General features: G+C 40.9%; 1 protein-coding gene across 2 annotated transcripts in view; it reads left to right on the top strand.

Moving 5' to 3' along the window:
• Nucleotides 1-16,309, top strand: part of RBM26 (RNA binding motif protein 26) — a 101,675-nt gene that overhangs the window by 42,194 nt on the left and 43,172 nt on the right. For both annotated transcript variants that reach the window (XM_074962357.1, XM_074962351.1), the window contains exons 12-16: nucleotides 898-1,062; nucleotides 3,881-4,012; nucleotides 6,689-6,760; nucleotides 8,169-8,297; nucleotides 14,538-14,612. In XM_074962357.1, the coding sequence (XP_074818458.1) occupies nucleotides 898-1,062; nucleotides 3,881-4,012; nucleotides 6,689-6,760; nucleotides 8,169-8,297; nucleotides 14,538-14,612 (573 nt within the window). The remainder of the gene's footprint in view (nucleotides 1-897; nucleotides 1,063-3,880; nucleotides 4,013-6,688; nucleotides 6,761-8,168; nucleotides 8,298-14,537; nucleotides 14,613-16,309) is intronic.

The raw sequence follows: 16,309 nt of genomic DNA, 5'->3' as shown, positions 1-16,309 counted from the left end.
CCATACATAGTTTTCTGATTATAACCATCATTATGAAGCTGCTACTGAATAAGTTCTGTTATGCCAGAAGAGGGAATAATTAGTCATTTTTCTCAGCTGTTTGGAAGATACAGAAGATATAGGATTTTTTGCCAAGTGACTACTCACTGATCTACATGTGTATGTATACTGTGACCAATATATTGGTTTACTTTTATACTGTGATGTTGTGTATATATCTTGGGCATCACTAAGCTATATATACTGTAGAAACTTGGGATATTTCAATTGTGTGCTGGGTATTTCAATTTAAAATACAAAAAAGCAATCTTGGAAGGCGTGATGGTGAAGTTTTAATAATACATTGGGAAGATACTAATAAAATTTCTCTTAGGCTTGATTTGTTGCACATAGATTTGTAATTGACTGAAAAGAGAGCAGGCTTGTTATCCTTGGGTGTCCTCGCATACAATTATATATACAGAAACCACGTTAAATCAGAGTGCAGATGTATATGAACCCCATAATATTGTGTTCCATAAGATTAGTTTGTACTTTTTTTTTTTTAATTTTTCCATAGCAAGAGGCACTAATTTTCAGTAAGGACTATTTGTATATAAAGGTGTCTGGTTTAAAATTGGTGTGTTTTAATTTACAGGTATGTAAGTAATCTCATATCTTTTCTTTGACTCCCTGTCTTTAATAACAGCCAAACTGATTTATGAAAACTAATATTAAAAATAAATCTTTTAAGTTTAAAGTTACGAACACCAAATACCTAACTGATACTGCATTTAAATTGGAAGCTTTTGAGTTCCTGAAAAGAACGGTTTCATGGTAGTATTGTCCGACATGTCAGTTTAAGTATGTTTTGTAGGAACTGCTGTGTAAGTTTGACTTTTCAGTATGAAATCTTAGGTTGCTTATCATGGTGATCCAGAAGGTGCCCTTATCCAGTTTGCCACCCATGAAGAAGCAAAGAAAGCTATATCAAGCACAGAAGCAGTATTAAATAATCGCTTTATTAAAGTCTATTGGCATCGAGAAGGCAGTGCTCCACAAATGTCAGCTACCATGCAAAAGGTAAAGGAGTTAAGTCTGTGTACTGGAATTTATCTAAATGTTGTTAAAATTGGTCATTGCAATTAAATTACTGGAATATAGACAAGACAGTTTAATAGTATAAATTTTAAAAGAACAGTAACTGCTAACACTAGTTGTAACTGATTTTATTTAGAAGTTTTATAATAGAGCCTTGCTTTTCGGTCTCAGGTATAAGGTTCAAGAGCTGATTAGCAAAATATGAATTAAAGCTTACATAATTGTCTTTCCTAAGTACTATTATGCGACTTGTGGAATATTTCAATCCATGTAATTTCTGTTCTTCTGAGATAAAGCAAGGATCTAAACTAGTGTCTGCTCTGCTAAATGACATAATTGTTTTTAGGTGACATAGCCTTTTTCTTGTAGCAAAGTACAAGAAAGGCGGTCTATTTATGCATCTTGTTTTTATGAGAGAATATCTCTGTTCTGCTAAACACCCCCCAAGACCTTGTTTTCCCGGCCCTCTTTTCTGATGTACATGCTCACTCCTGTAGGAAAATGTGGTGGAATGTACTTCTGTACAGAGGTGCTCCTGTAGGAATATAAGAGTGTACACTTTCTGTAGGAAGGGAGTACATCAGACGTGTGCTTTTAGAGAACATGGGATTTGGAGGGAAGTGATGGGGGGGGTACTTCGCTTTTTATGGGCCCCCTGAGTTCCACACATATGGGGAAAAAGAAAAGGAGGACTTGTGGCACCTTAGAGACTAACCAATTTATTTGAGCATAAGCTTTTGTGAGCTATAGCTCAATTCATCGAATGGGGAGAACTCAAAGTGAGATTTAGGATTCTCCTCAGTGATAACTCACAAGCCTTGTTAGGTTGTTAATCATCAGGTGAGCTAATGTTTGGCTTGATTGGAGGTGTGATCAGCCTAATAAGGATTCTGCTAAGCCTTGCAGATTAGGGATGGAGTGTCTGCCAACTAAACCCTCCTAGTGGTTATGGGGTCTCAGAAGCTGCCCTCCAACCTCAGACTTTTGTACTCTTTAATCTGGACCTCAGGACCATGAATATCTGTATCTTCTGTTTATCTGAATTAATATCTGGTCTCATATCTGCAATTTGTATCAGAACAAATATTCACTTTTACAAAATGCAGATTTTTATCTAGATTTCTGATGCCTCCAGATTCTTTTCTGTATCTGTAACTGTGTGGTCCACAATTTTTTCCATATATGAAAAAGGCACTTTTGAATTAAAAATAAGTGGTTTGTTTTTCAGTGACCTGTTGTCTTGTAAATTGTCCTGGCAGCAGCTCCTGTCCCACTCAGCCTCCTGTGCCCACAGGGAGAAATGCTACTGATGATAAAGTTGGTTTTCATTCGGACTCTGCTAAATAATTCTTATCAAATGCCTGTGAGCATGCTCACAAACATTTTTCAGCCTTATACAACTTGAATTTTTTTTTTTTTTTTTTTTTTTTGGCCATACCAAGCAGAGATAGTTTGGATGGTGATCATCATGTGTTTCAAAGACCAGTTCGTTGTGCTGCAGCCTAGTTCAAAAAAGTCCTAGTAGACTTGCTCTTGCAAGGGGAAGACTTTTTCCCCACCTTTTATCCTTCTGTAATCTAAACAGCTGAGGGATAAAAATTGGTGTATAAATACCAAGGTCATTATCAAAACTGCAGAGATCTGTCATTGCAGGTGTTTTTTTCCCTGTCTTTTAGCAAATAAACAATGGAAGTAGAAGAGGATAATCTAACTTCATGAGAGGCACAGAAGTATGGCTCTTACTATTTTTTCAATGTCACTTGCCAGTTTTAACAGATCAAAGTTAAGAAAATTGTGTCCAAAATGATTAGTGGTGAATAGAAATGCAGCTATTAACAACAGAGAAATAAACCCTAAAAACAGCAGAAAGCACAGGACTCTGCACTTCAGGCAGTGGGCAGGGACATCATCGTTCAGTGTGAATAGCTCTGAGATACATTGAAATAAACTAATCTTAAATATAGAATAAAAGTGCATACGTTATCCCAAGCATGTATATTAAAAGAAAAATATCTTTATAAAATCAGCACACTTCATGGAGAACAGTTTGAAAAAAGTGCACAGGGACTCCTTGAAGGAGACACTCCACCCTAGTGACTTCTAGTAACAAATATCCCAAACTGCTGGGGATGAGGCATTAGATGGGGAGGGCTCTGAGTTGCTACACTGAACTCTCTTCCAGGTACGTGTCTGGTGGATCTTACCCACATGGTCAAGATCTAACAATCTAACTGATTGCCGTATTTGCAGTTTGGAAACCATTTTTCCCCAGGTCAGATTGGCAGAGCCCCTGGGGGGTTTTCACCTTCCTTTGCAGCATGGGGCCCGGGTCATTTGCTAGTTTAACCTAGAGTAAATGGTGAATTCTTGGTCTCTAAATCATGATTTGAGGACTTCAGTAACTCAGCCAGAGGTTATTGATCTATAATAGGAGAGGGTGGGTGAGGTTCTGTGGCCTATGATGGGAAGGTTAGACTAGGTGATCACGATAGTTCCTTCTGGGCGTTAAAGTCTGAGTCTGAGGTATATAGGTATCCATGAATATGAATTTATGCACAAAAATCCCTTCAGTGAAAAGTCCAATTACTGTAAATACTATGCAATTACTCAATGAAGGTGCTTCTTTTGGTAGCAAGGGTAAAATTTTATAACAGTAGAAAGGAAATACTGTAAATTTAAAAGGCAACAGTAGCAGCTTCATTGTACCTTTATTGGTCTACATAGGCAGCAATCCCCTGTTGTTAGTGTTAGTATGTTAGTGTGCTTTGATTTAAAAGATTTTTTTTTTCTTCTTTTGAAGGTAATACAGCCTTTAGTTCAGCAACCCAGTTTACCAGTAGTGAAGCAGTCGGTCAAAGAGCGATTAGGTCCTGTACCTGCAAGTAATATTGAGCCCGCAGAGGCTCAGAGTGCCAGTACAGAAATTGCTCAGGTATGTATAGCTTGCCTAGAGAAATGTTGTCTGTGATAAGTAATTAAAATAATATCTTTCCTCATGATATGTTTGTAATGTTTTCATAGCTCAAAAATGTATGCATAGATATAATGTAGTTGTAGAGGACACTATATAAAAATGTGCATTTATCACATGAATGTATCTGTATTTTTGTATGAGTAACATTTCTGGAGAGTCTTTCTAAATCTAAAGATATTTGGCTAGTTCTGTTGTTTGGGTTTGCAACACTGCAGAAGATTATCTCCTAATTTTTCAATGAAATTTTCTAAAAACTTGAAAACATTTCTGTCCATGTTATATCTTTAATAAAGAAACTACTTTTTTCAGCATTTTGAAATCAGCTTTTATTTTTTGATAAAAACCTAGCTATCTCTCTTGCATCACCCTGAGTTGCAACATAGTGGTTGGTATGGCAGTGCCTCTGAACTCATTTTAAAGACCAATTTTTAGATGCTGAATGCCTAATTTTTGTTATATGTTGCTATGTTGGACAGAGTAAATCTTGTCACAGTTCTGGGGAATGGATTAAATTTGTTAACTATCTCTACCTTCCCATTGCTAAAGCACTCGGGCACATCATGAAAAATAATCTTTCACAGAATAATAAAACAGTAGTATAAAGATTTCACAACAGAATAATTTGCATATTATCAGGAAAAAAAACCCCTCTATTAAAAAAGGTTAACTAAAAGCTTGACCAAATAAAGTTTTCACCTTTAAATTTCTAATGTATTGGAGCAAACATAGGTCATACAATTGAGATCCTTTTATTTTGTTGTATATAATCCTGTTCTGATTGTACAAGTATTTTCTTAATATTTGCATTAAATTGTGAAACAGCTAATACTTGCACAGTGTAGCATTTGTTAAGAATTGTCACTTTAAACATTTTTTGTTTCAATATTCACTCATTTATTTTAGGTAGCAAAATATGTGGTAGAAATCAAGATAAATAGGAAACCAAATTTACATGTCCAGTTCATCTCCTAAATGTCAGTCCACTGTAGTAAAAGCTGTGGAAACTGTTGAGTCCACTTTCTTGGAATTCACTGTGCCTTCATAGAGCCCCGTTGACTTGCAGGGCTGGACCCAAACTGTCTGCATGAGCAAAATTTTAAACACATTAGTAAGGCCACGTCTGCACTCTACAAGTTCTGCAGCAATGCCGATATAGTGTAGACACTTCATGCATCGATGGAAGGGGTTTTTCCATCATTGTAGTTAGTTCACCTCTCTGAGACGAGGTAGCTTTGTTGACAGAGGAGTTCTTGTCGACCTAGCTGCGTCTAAAGTGTGGGTTAGGTTGACTGTACTGTGTTGCACAGGACATGAAATTTTTCACAGCCCTGAGCGACATAGTTAGCCTGATCTAATTTTCAAGTGTGGAGCAGGTCTAGGACAGCTGCTTTCTCATTAAATAAGAGAACATGTATTTTTTAGCATGTATTTTCATTTTGTACCAAATACATGGGAGAACTCATACCTGTGCAGGTTGGAAAAGGATGGGGCATCTAAGTGTAAGATCTTGGTTCCCTAACTTGAGTGCTAATGCAGAATATTCTTAGAGGAGATAGAGCTTTCCGAATGAAGATGAGCTATTAGTGTCGCCTTCTTCAGTAACCATTATCTTTGGGTTTTAACTGTCTCCTCCTTCTGAAGTCACATACTTAGATTCTTGATGATGATGGTTGTCAGTAATTGCTCCTGTTGAACCTGCATTGAAAATGGTATGAGGTGCTATCCTGTGGTGGGTTTTGTCCTGTCTATCTTCACAGTTAGACTGTTGGGAGCACTGTTTTAGGGGACTAGTCATTAACAGGTGGCAGAGATAGGTCAGATTCTAGTTCATATGGTGCTTAACTTGTCTGCAGAAGCAGTTAGAATCTTCACCTGCCAAAAATCAACAGATCTAATCGATGTTTCAGGCTTTTGACAGTCAATATCTTTGCCAGCTCACCAGCAGCAGTACGAACAGATGGTCAGCTTGTGGTTAGGTAAAATTCTTGAAAACATTTCCAAACTCCTTAATACAAGGAGGCAAAGCACCATAGTACACACTATGATTCCTGAAAGATTGCAAGATTAATCTCTACCTTTAAATACTCTTCAAGTATTGGATCATGTCTATAAGTAGACATTTTCAGCATCGGACAATTACTTTATCCGAAAACCTTAGTTTAGAATTCAAAAAATGCAGAAGTCCTGAAAGCACCTCTTTGCAATTGATATCTGGAAACTGCAGCTTATAATGTTCTAACTTGAGCAGGATTTCCTTTTAAATTGTGATTTATTTGTAAGTGCCTACAGAGATACTCCTTGGTCTGCTAGTGTGAAACATACTTTTTCCAAAATAAGGCCCCCTGATGCTACAGTTGGATGCGTTTGGGCAAATCCTTGTCATGTCAGTTCATTTTGGAATCAGCGCCTATCTTACCAGACAGTTCTTATATTCAAGCATCTTATACCATTTTACCTGGATTGTCACACTTAAAATCTGATAATTTTTAGGTCTTAAAAAAAATCCTCCAGACTTTGCAGAACCTTTTTGTTATAGTCTGCATTCAGCATTGTACAGTTAAAACTTTAGTACTTAGTTATAATCTTATACAATTACACAGGGTTAGAAAAGAACTAATTATTTTTTCTTGTTAGAATGTGACTAAATTATCTGTGAAAGATAGACTGGGTTTTGTGTCGAAACTACCTGCTCCAGCAACAGAGAAGGTAAGAAAATGCATGTCTGATTATTCCTTCTACTCACATTTGTATATCAGCTGTATCCTTGATACAAAATTAATTTTGTTTGAACTTTGTCCTTATCATAAATACCTAATTGAAACACAATTAACCAGGGCTTTGGAGCTGTGCTCCAGCTCCAGGCAAAAACCTGTGGCTCCACTGCTCCGGAGCTGCTCCCATGGGCTCCGCTCCAAAGCCCTGCAATTAACTGCTAAAAGTAGTCTCAGAGAAAGTATACAACAAGTATACTTTGCGTAATGAATGGTTAAATTGCAATGGGAATAAAATGCAATGGGGCATGTACTACTGTTTCACATTTTGAACTTCAGATATTGGGTTCTATGCTTTCTACTACCAAAAATGTATCTGAACTCCTAGAATATCTATTCTAGAGCCTAAATTGTTAGCATGTTACTTGGTTGAACTTAAATCGCAAATACATTTTTAAGTAATATTTAAGTAGTTTAGCTGGTCTCTCCTTTTTTGTTAAATGGCTGCTTATTAATCTTTGTTTCTGTGTGTCATGGCAGTAGTAGTTAGAAACTTCAGGAGATAAGACTGGATTTAAGGCAAATATCAGCATTTTTTTTTCTTTCATTGGTTTCCTGCTGTTTGCAAAGCAGACTGTCCTGAAGGCATTTGTAGAAGTACAGTTTGGAGGAGTAGAATTTTTTGTAACTAGTTAAAGCAGCATTTCGTCTCATCTCTGATTGGCCCACTAAGGCACTTCTTATGGGCTTTCACAATTGACACTGATGATAATGCTTCGATTTTTTTCTACTCTCAACACATCCACTCTAGAAAATACTTTTCTAGTGGAAGGAGTAGAGGTAATAGTAGAAAAAAGTTGTAATGCCCTTTTTGTGATACATTTCAGTTGTAAATCCCTCTTTTATTTGTAGCTGACCTTCTAATTCATTTCTTTCTGCTGTTTCCTTCCTGTCACTGTTTTCTCTTGGTATCATTTTTTTTATGGAGTACATACATGGCTGACCAGTGGACTCACCAGCAATCTGTATGCAGCTTTTAATTTTAACTTTCTCCTAAGTTATATTGAAGCTATATAAATGCCCTTTATATAGATGCAGTGGCCTCCTAATGAGGCAAGTAAGGTCATACCTGCATTTTTGTGGTATTTATTTAAACATGGGTGTGACCATTCCAAAGTAGCCTAACTGGCTAAAGAAGATAGTTGATGTAATGCTGCATTTTTGTTTATCATTTAACTCCAATCTACTCCAAACATGTTTGTTACTTTAATTTTGATATGGTAATGAATTATAATCGAAGGAGGCAAAAGGTGTCTATATTGTGGAAAAGCCAATGCATTTTGAAGCACTCTTGTTTAAAAAAAATCTAAAAACTGACATAATAAAATGATTTCCTCCTATAGGTATTGTCCACGTCTACTGGCTTGACTAAAACTGTATACAATCCTGCTGCTTTGAAGGCAGCACAGAAATCTTTGCCTGTTGTTTCCACTTGCATTCTAGACTCTAATGAAGCACAGAAGAAAAAACAGGTAAAGTAAATATGCTTCTTTATAAAATGGGTACAGTACATTGAGGAGTTCTGAGGAAGTATGTTGACACTCTCTCTACAAATACAGAACAGCACAATGGAACAAGGTAATCAAATTACCTTCACTAATAATAGTGTAGCTGGTGTTGAAAGAATAAAAAAATGCTTTCAGCATTTGTTCCCATTGTTTACTTTTTTCAGTATATTTTCTAGCAGTATAAGTATACGGTAGACTTAAGATCCTATAGGAACTCAAAATTGGAAACATCTTTCATGGAAATAGAATCTCCAGTTTGAGACATAAACTGGGAGATAAACTGTGAGAAGGAAGTACAGAACAACCCTAACTTTATCTTCCAAACCATTTAGAACTCACCTGCCTTTTTGCAACATTCTGGATTCTTAGTGACCAAGTATATTCTCAACTGAAAAATGTCCTGCTGTTCATTCTGCAGTTTCTTAACTGCACTTCATTCATCCAGGATCTTTTTTATTCTTAAGTCAAACTGAATTTTGAAGTCCTTATAATTTTACTTTGAGATTACGGAAAATAAAGCAAAAAAAGCATGCTAATCTCTGAATGGGTCAGACCATCTCAGCTAAAGTTAGGCTTAAAAAAACGCTTTAGGTTCCTGTAGTTAACTTTTCTAATTTATGGCAACTAAATATAAAATAAAGTTCTTCAAGTGGTTGCTCATGTCCATTCAACTTAGGTGGAGGAGAGCATAACTACGGCCAGGGCGACGCTCCAGGCAGTGTTGGATGCGGCGGACACTGCTGCCTGAACCATGGTTTTGGCCGTTGCTATGCGCCGGACATCCTGGCTGCTCCTCTTCGGCTTATCCACGGAGGCTCAGCAGTCGATGCAAGACCTTCCCTTCGATGGGCAAGCCCTGTTTGCAGAACAGATGGACAATAAGCTCCATGGCCTCAAGGACTCCCACACAACTCTTAAAATGGGCCTGTGTGTTCCTGACCCTGCCTGCATGCCGTTCAAGCATCAGGGCCCGGGAAGCCACCCTCGCCAGGAGCCTCCCCAAAAGAAATCCAGAGGCTACAAGCAGCTGCCTAGCCACCAGCCTTTGCAGGCTTCTCAGTCGAGCTCTACTTGCAATAAGCAGGCGGAGAAGTGTCCATTTTGAGGGTACGCCCAAGGGTGACTTATCGTACTGTTCCAGGATCCTTCCTCTCCTATTTTTGCCAGTTGCCTTTCTCCTTTCCTCCCTGTGTTGGCATCTATAACATCAGACCAATGGGTTCTCAGTACGGTGGTGCAGGGTTACACCCTTCAGTTGCTTTCTACTCCTCCTTCCCACCCCCTCTCCCTGCCCCTCTTTAGGGACCCTTCTCACGAGAGTCTCCTCGTGCAGGAGGTATAGGGGTTACTGCAGCTAGGTTCGGTGGAGGTCGTTCTTCCAGAGTACAGGAACCAAGGGGTTCTGTTCTTGCTACTTTTACAACCTATCCTGGACCTGCAAGACTTGAACCGCTTCCAAGTGAAGCTGAAGTTCAGCATGGTCTCCCTGGCCTCCGTGGATCCGGGAGACTGGTACGCTGAGCTGGATCTGAAAGATGCGTACTCTCACATTGCCATCTTCAAGGGACACAGATGCTTCCTCCGGTTTGTTGTAGGTCCAAATCACTATCAGTTTGCTGTCCTCCCGTTTGGCCTAGCGACAGCACTGCAGATATTTATTAAGTGCATGTCGGTGGTGGCTGCTTACCTCAGACGTTGTGGTGTCCAGAGCTACCCGAACCTCGACGACTGGCTAGTCATAGGCCGCTCCAGGTCCAAAGAGATGTTGCGATGCTGTTAGCCACTTGCAGTTGCTTCGACCTGTTGGTAAAGAACAAAAATCCCCATTAGTTCTGGTACAGAGGATAGAGTTCATCGGAGCGGTGCTTGACGCGACCCGCACCTGCTGCTGGAGAGATTCAGGGCATTGATGGACCTTGTCGCGGAAGTCTCAGTGTTTGCCCTGAACACGTCCGGGGTTTGCCTGCGCCTACTAGGTCACATGGCAGCGTGTACATGTGTGGTGCCCCACGCCAAGCTCCGGATGTTACCATCTCCGCAACAGTACTTACCTCGTTGTGATGGTGGACCAACCCCAGGAAAGTCCTGGAAGGAGTTCCCTTCGTCAGCACTCCTCACTCAGTCGAGTTGGTTTCATACACCTCGGACCTTGACTGGCGGGGGGGCACGTCTCAGCACTCTCCAGACCCAGGGTATGTGGTTCCCAGAGGGAATGACAATACACATAAACATCAAAGAGCTCAGGGCGGTGCACAGTCTTCCTACCTCACCTGTCGGGCAGAGTGGTCAGTGTCTTGGCGGACAACAGAGTCTCAATGTTTTCCATCAGTGGTTCCCCAACTTGTTCTGCCGCTTGTGCAGGGAAAGCCCCTGGTGGGCCGGGCCAGTTTGTTTACCTGCTGTGTCCACAGGTTCAGCCGATCGTGGCTCCCAGTGGCCACGGTTCGCTGCTCCAGGCCAGTGGGAGCCGCGATAGGCCAAACCTGCGGACGCAGCCGGTAAACAAACCGGCCGTCCCGCCAGAGGCTTTCTCCGCACAAGCGGCGGAACAAGTTTTTGGGAACCGCTGTTCAACAACAACAGACAAGGGGGAGCATGATCCACGGCCTTCTGCCAGGAGATACTCCGTCTCTGGGACTTGTGCATCTACCATGGAATCTACCTAGAAACGTGTCACCTTCTGGGTGCCAAGAACACGCTAGCAGATCACCTGAGCAGGGACTTCTCCTCTCACCACGAGTGGGTGCTCCACCCAGAGGTGGCCAGCGCAATCTTCCAGAGGTAGGGAACCCCCCAGGTGGATTTGTTTGCCACTAGGCAAAACAGGAGTGCCACAGGTTTTGCTCCAGACGGGGACTGGGCAAGGACTCCCTCTCTGATGCCTTCCTCCTGCCGAGGGCAGGAAGCCTGATATATGCGTTCCCTCCAATTCCGCTCATCAGCAAGGTCCTAGCGAAAATCAAGAGAGACAAGGCTCAGGTTATCATGATTGCCCCGGCATGGCCTTGCCAGCACTGGTTCTAGATGCTATCGAGCCTGGCAGCAATCCCGCCGTGGCCCCTGCCAAACCGACCGGACCTGCTGTCACAGGATCATGGTAGACTCTTGCACTCCAACCTTGGGTCCCTCCACCTCACGGCGTGAGTGTTGCGTGGCTGAACCCTGAGGAATGGGCCTGTTCAGAAGGGGTCCAGAAGGTCATCCTTGAGAGTAGGAAGCCTTCAATTAAATAGACTTACCTGGCAAAGTGGACGAGGTTCTCCCGCTGGGCAGCCAAACGGGGCATCTCCCCTTTGCATTCTTCGATGCAGTCAATCTTAGACGACCTTCTTCATTTGAGGAACCAGGGCCTGGAACACTCCTCTATCAAGGTGCATCTGGCAGCCATTTCCACCATTATCTGCCAATCCAGGGTCAGACAGTGTTCTCCCATGACATGACAGTCCAATTCCTCAGCGGTCTTGAGAGACTTTTTCCACAAGTTTGGTCCCCAGTCCCTCAGTGGGATCTCACTTGGTTTTGTCCAGGCTCACAGGCCTGTCCTTTGAGCCTTTGGCCTCGTGCTCCCTCTCTCACCTATTGGCGAGGCGAGTCTCTGAGCTGCGAGCCTTGACCTTAGAGCTGCCGTACACGGTCTTCTATAAGAACAAGGTTCAGCTCCGGCCCCACGTGGCCTTCCTTCCCAAGGTGATGCCTACTTTCCACGTGAGTCAGGACATCTTCCTTTTGGTCTTCTGCCCCAAGCCCCATGAGACTAGTGAAGAGAGGCGCCTTCACGCTTTGGATGTTAGAAGAGCCCTGGCTTTCTACCTAGGTTGGACAAAGCCTTTCCATAAGTTGACTCAGCTTTTCATCTCTGCAGCTGATAGGATGAAGGGCCTCCTGGTGTCCACACGGAGGATTTCTGATTGGATCACCTCTTGCATTCGGACTTGTTATGAGTTGGCGGGAGTCCCTGTGCCACCAATCGTCATAGCCCACTTGACAGAACGCAGGCATCCTCGGCGGCCTTCCTGGCACAGGACATCTGTCACACTGCAACGTGGTCTTCGGTGCACACATTCACAGCCCATTATGCTATCACTCAGCAGGCCAGAGACGACGCTGGGTTCCGCAGAGCTATGTTACAATCTACACGTCTGTGAACTCCTACCTACCTCCACGGGGTACTGCTTGGGGATCACCTAAATTGAATGGACATGAGCAAGTATTCAAAGAAAAGACCTTTACATTTTTCCATAACTGGTGTTCTTCGAGATTTGTTGCTCATGTCCATTCTACAACCCGCCCTCCTCCCCCACTGTCGGAATTTCTGGCAAGAAGAAACTGAGGGTGGGGGGAGCTGGTGGTGCCCTACGTACCACAGCATGTGTGCGCCACTCCAGGGGGTGCCAGAGCTTGTCCCCTACGTTTACTGCTGAGGGAAAAAATTTCCAACACGGGTGCACGTGGTGTGTGCATGCACGCATGTGCGCGCGCACACACACCTAAGTTGAATGGACATGAGCAACACATCTTGAAGAACATCAGTTACAGAAAAAGGTAACTGTCTTTTTTCAGTTCATAACAAATGAGTTGAATCCATCCAATTTAGGTTCATAAAAAAGCATTGAGGATGACATAACTTCTGTATAGATGGTTTAAGCTAATAGACACTAACTATAGAGATCTTCAGATTTAACACATACGCCTTTGTAACTGCATGTCACCTGTAATATGGGATCAGATTTTCAAGTTGCCTCTGATATGGGGTCTCCAACATTATACAGCTATAACCTGACTTCTCGGAAGACCTGAGCACCTGTAGCTTCCAGTGACTTCAGACTTATTGAATAAGTCTTAAAGATAAAGAGAAACAACAAATTTTGCCCTCTTGCTGGTTCACTTTTTCTGCTGCTCTTTGCTGTCTGAAGAGATGGGTAGTATTATAATACAATACCTGTGAGAAATTCATGGCTCGTTGGGATGGATGTCAAATGTAGCTCCCCTTTCTCCTCCTCCTCCTGTCTTCCTTTGTTTTCCCCATCTCCCTTTCCTTTCCTCATTCCCCTGTGTTTATAATCCCTCTATGGACTGCAGCCACTGGAGAACAGGATCACACACTATAGCAAATAAGAGATTCTGAGCAAGCAGAAGTCAGGTTGGTGTTTGGGAGGAGAGAGACACAAACATAGCTTAGTATTAATATTAGTATTTTGTAGCTGTCGACACATTTGCATTCTGTGTAAGTTAATTCACCTTGCAGTCTGAGTCCAGCTGTTGGCTGACATGGAAATGCTGACCCAAAATTGAGGCAAATTTTTATGTTCCTTCTCCCTCATCAACTATGTTGGTATAAAATTCCTTAGCTCTTCTTGAACATGTGCTGAATCATGAGCTTCTGCTCCCATTCTATGCCTGAGAGCAGGAAGTGATTGCTTTCTTTACAGCACCTGCAGCAGAAGCTGAATAGAAGCTCTGGCATCTCTTCTGCTCTCTCCTCCAAGTACAGTATTTTAGAAATACAGTAATACAATTCTGAAATGGACAAATTTACATTTCATACTTCTGTATTCATAAATATGTGGCAAGATTCCACTTCAAAAATTGAAAGTTATGTTCCTTACAAGTTATACTAGCCAATCATAATGTTACTTTCCAGGTAGCAAGTTTTTGGTGATGTTATCAAAGTTTTTTAAAAACTTTCTATGAACTTTTGATTTTTGTGGCCTGAGACTGTACTATGAAATATGTCTAATTTATTGTAGGACTTAACATACGGTTGCTTCTAGGATACTTCCCTTATATGTCTGAACTCCTGCAATAAAATCATGGGGGTTGCACTATAAAGAATACCAAAATTCCTCTGGAAATGTGGTGGTAAAATATTCTGCTTTTCACACTGGAATAGTGATCTGTGAAATGGTTACCCTAGTCCTAGATAAGTGATAAAGATTGACGCTTTCCTGGCATCTATTTAAGTCTGGTTGTCAGATTTATCACTAACCCTGATGTTTGATACGCTAAGGATAGCTTTGATAACCCTCTTTTTGTACGTCAGGTGAGCCTATTTCTATTACTAGAATTTATTTTAGTCAGAATTTCTTTTTGTAATCACTTACTACAGTAGGCAAACTAGTTTATTCAGTGACAGAATATTCTCTTGATGAATTCTTGATTCCAAAAATCTTAGGAACTTTCTGTAATTTTATTTTATGCCCCTAGGAAGCACTAAGACTTCAACAAGATGTGAGAAAGAAAAAACAGGAGATCTTAGAAAAGCACATTGAAACACAAAAGGTAAAGTATTTAGATACTCCCTGTTTGCAGCTTTCTGCAGAGATAATAAAAGTAAGTTGACAGCATGAGTTGTAAAATCGTTACAATAGTTTGTTGTAATCATAAATTGCAATTAATGGTATGTAAATATGTAATAATACCTAGCTTTTCGTGCTTTTCATCCATAAATCTCAATGCAAAAGAGGTCACTATCACAAAGTGTTCTGACTGTTGGTTCTCATGCTTCCCTCATTAGACAGTGTGGGATTCTTTTATCTCTAAGATTTTTGTTAGTGGGGGCCAGTGTTTGAGCTTTCCGTGTTTTCCCTATCATGCACTGCTGATCCCTCCAATCCCTAGAACCATCTGACCAGTTCTTTCTTGATTGTGGTCAGCGAAGGAGCCACATGTGGACTTCCACCTGTTGCTGCATCTGACCATCTTGCCAGCCTTGTTCTCTAGGTATCTTTTTCCTGGTGTCCTTCCTTGCAGTCAGCTCTGTAAAGAGAGAGGAAGAAGTGCTGTTGTGCTTTTATTGATGCTCTGGTTTGCTTGTTCTTGAAGTGCCAAGTCTGTCTGCTCTTTTTTTTTTTTTTTTTTTTTTGGTTTCCAGAATTGTTTGGCATTTTGTTCCAGTTGCTCAGTATATTGGAGTTCTGTATTCTGTATGCTAAGTTTTTCTTGTTGGCACTTCCATGTTTCTTAGTGCCTTAGTGCATTTTTGTTGGTGCTGCTTTCTGTCGATACTCAAGTGCTCTGGCACTGCTCCTCAGTACTTTGGCACATCTTTCTAATGATGTATTCTTTGTTCAAGAAGGATCATTTCTTCTGCTTCCTTTGTTCATCTTTGGAAATTTTAGGATAGTGGTTCCAAGATATGTGCTTGGGACAAAAAATTCTAATGCAGTTTAACCTGATTGCTACATTTTTTTACCTCATAATTGATCATGACATGCGAGGATGTCAAGTACTCCTGGAAACTTCACCCAGAGCAGTCTACTTTTGTATGGGACCCATCAAATACCCCAAATACTCATGGGAAACATAAATTCAGCCAGCCCCTGGCTTGGAATGCTTTAAAATGAAAGCCTGAGTATAGTCATTTTTGCTGAGCCCTGGGACTTGGTGTTGACGACACCTGCATCATCACACTTCCCCATGTGGTCGTTTTCCATTGCTGTTGGGAAGGCTGAAAGGGAGTCTATTTGTAAACTGGGGGTATATCTTTAAAAAAAAACAAAACGCTATATTTACTGTAGACTAGACACTAATGATCAAAGTTAGGCTTGTTTTTATCTAAAATAGTGTTTTCAAACACACAGAATCAGTAGATACAAACATGAGCTATTGAGGTTAAAATTGAAGGTGGTAGAAACTGGCATGTTGATTATAGATAGAACCTTGATCTACAGGAATACTGAGGTAATAGGATATAAAATCTAAACCTGACATTCACCAATGATGTGCATGGCACTACATAGAAACAGACTTAACTCTTGTCTTCAGTATGAAAGAAAGGTGTGTTCTTGAGTTAGCTAACTCAAGTTAAAACCCTGGTAAAAATCTAAGCAGTTTGTAATTTTTACATGAGTTAGCAGGTTGAGTTAAATTAGTCTTCCCCAAAGTCTTTAACTGGACCTATCATCTCATTTGCAAACTACAAACTGTCTTGTCTTCACTAGGATTTTAACTTGACTTTCATAACTCAAGTTAAGAAA

Source organism: Natator depressus, chromosome 1 (assembly GCF_965152275.1).
Source record: "Natator depressus isolate rNatDep1 chromosome 1, rNatDep2.hap1, whole genome shotgun sequence".
Lineage (NCBI taxonomy): Eukaryota > Metazoa > Chordata > Testudines > Cheloniidae > Natator > Natator depressus.
This window is presented reverse-complemented; position numbering and strand designations above follow the sequence as displayed.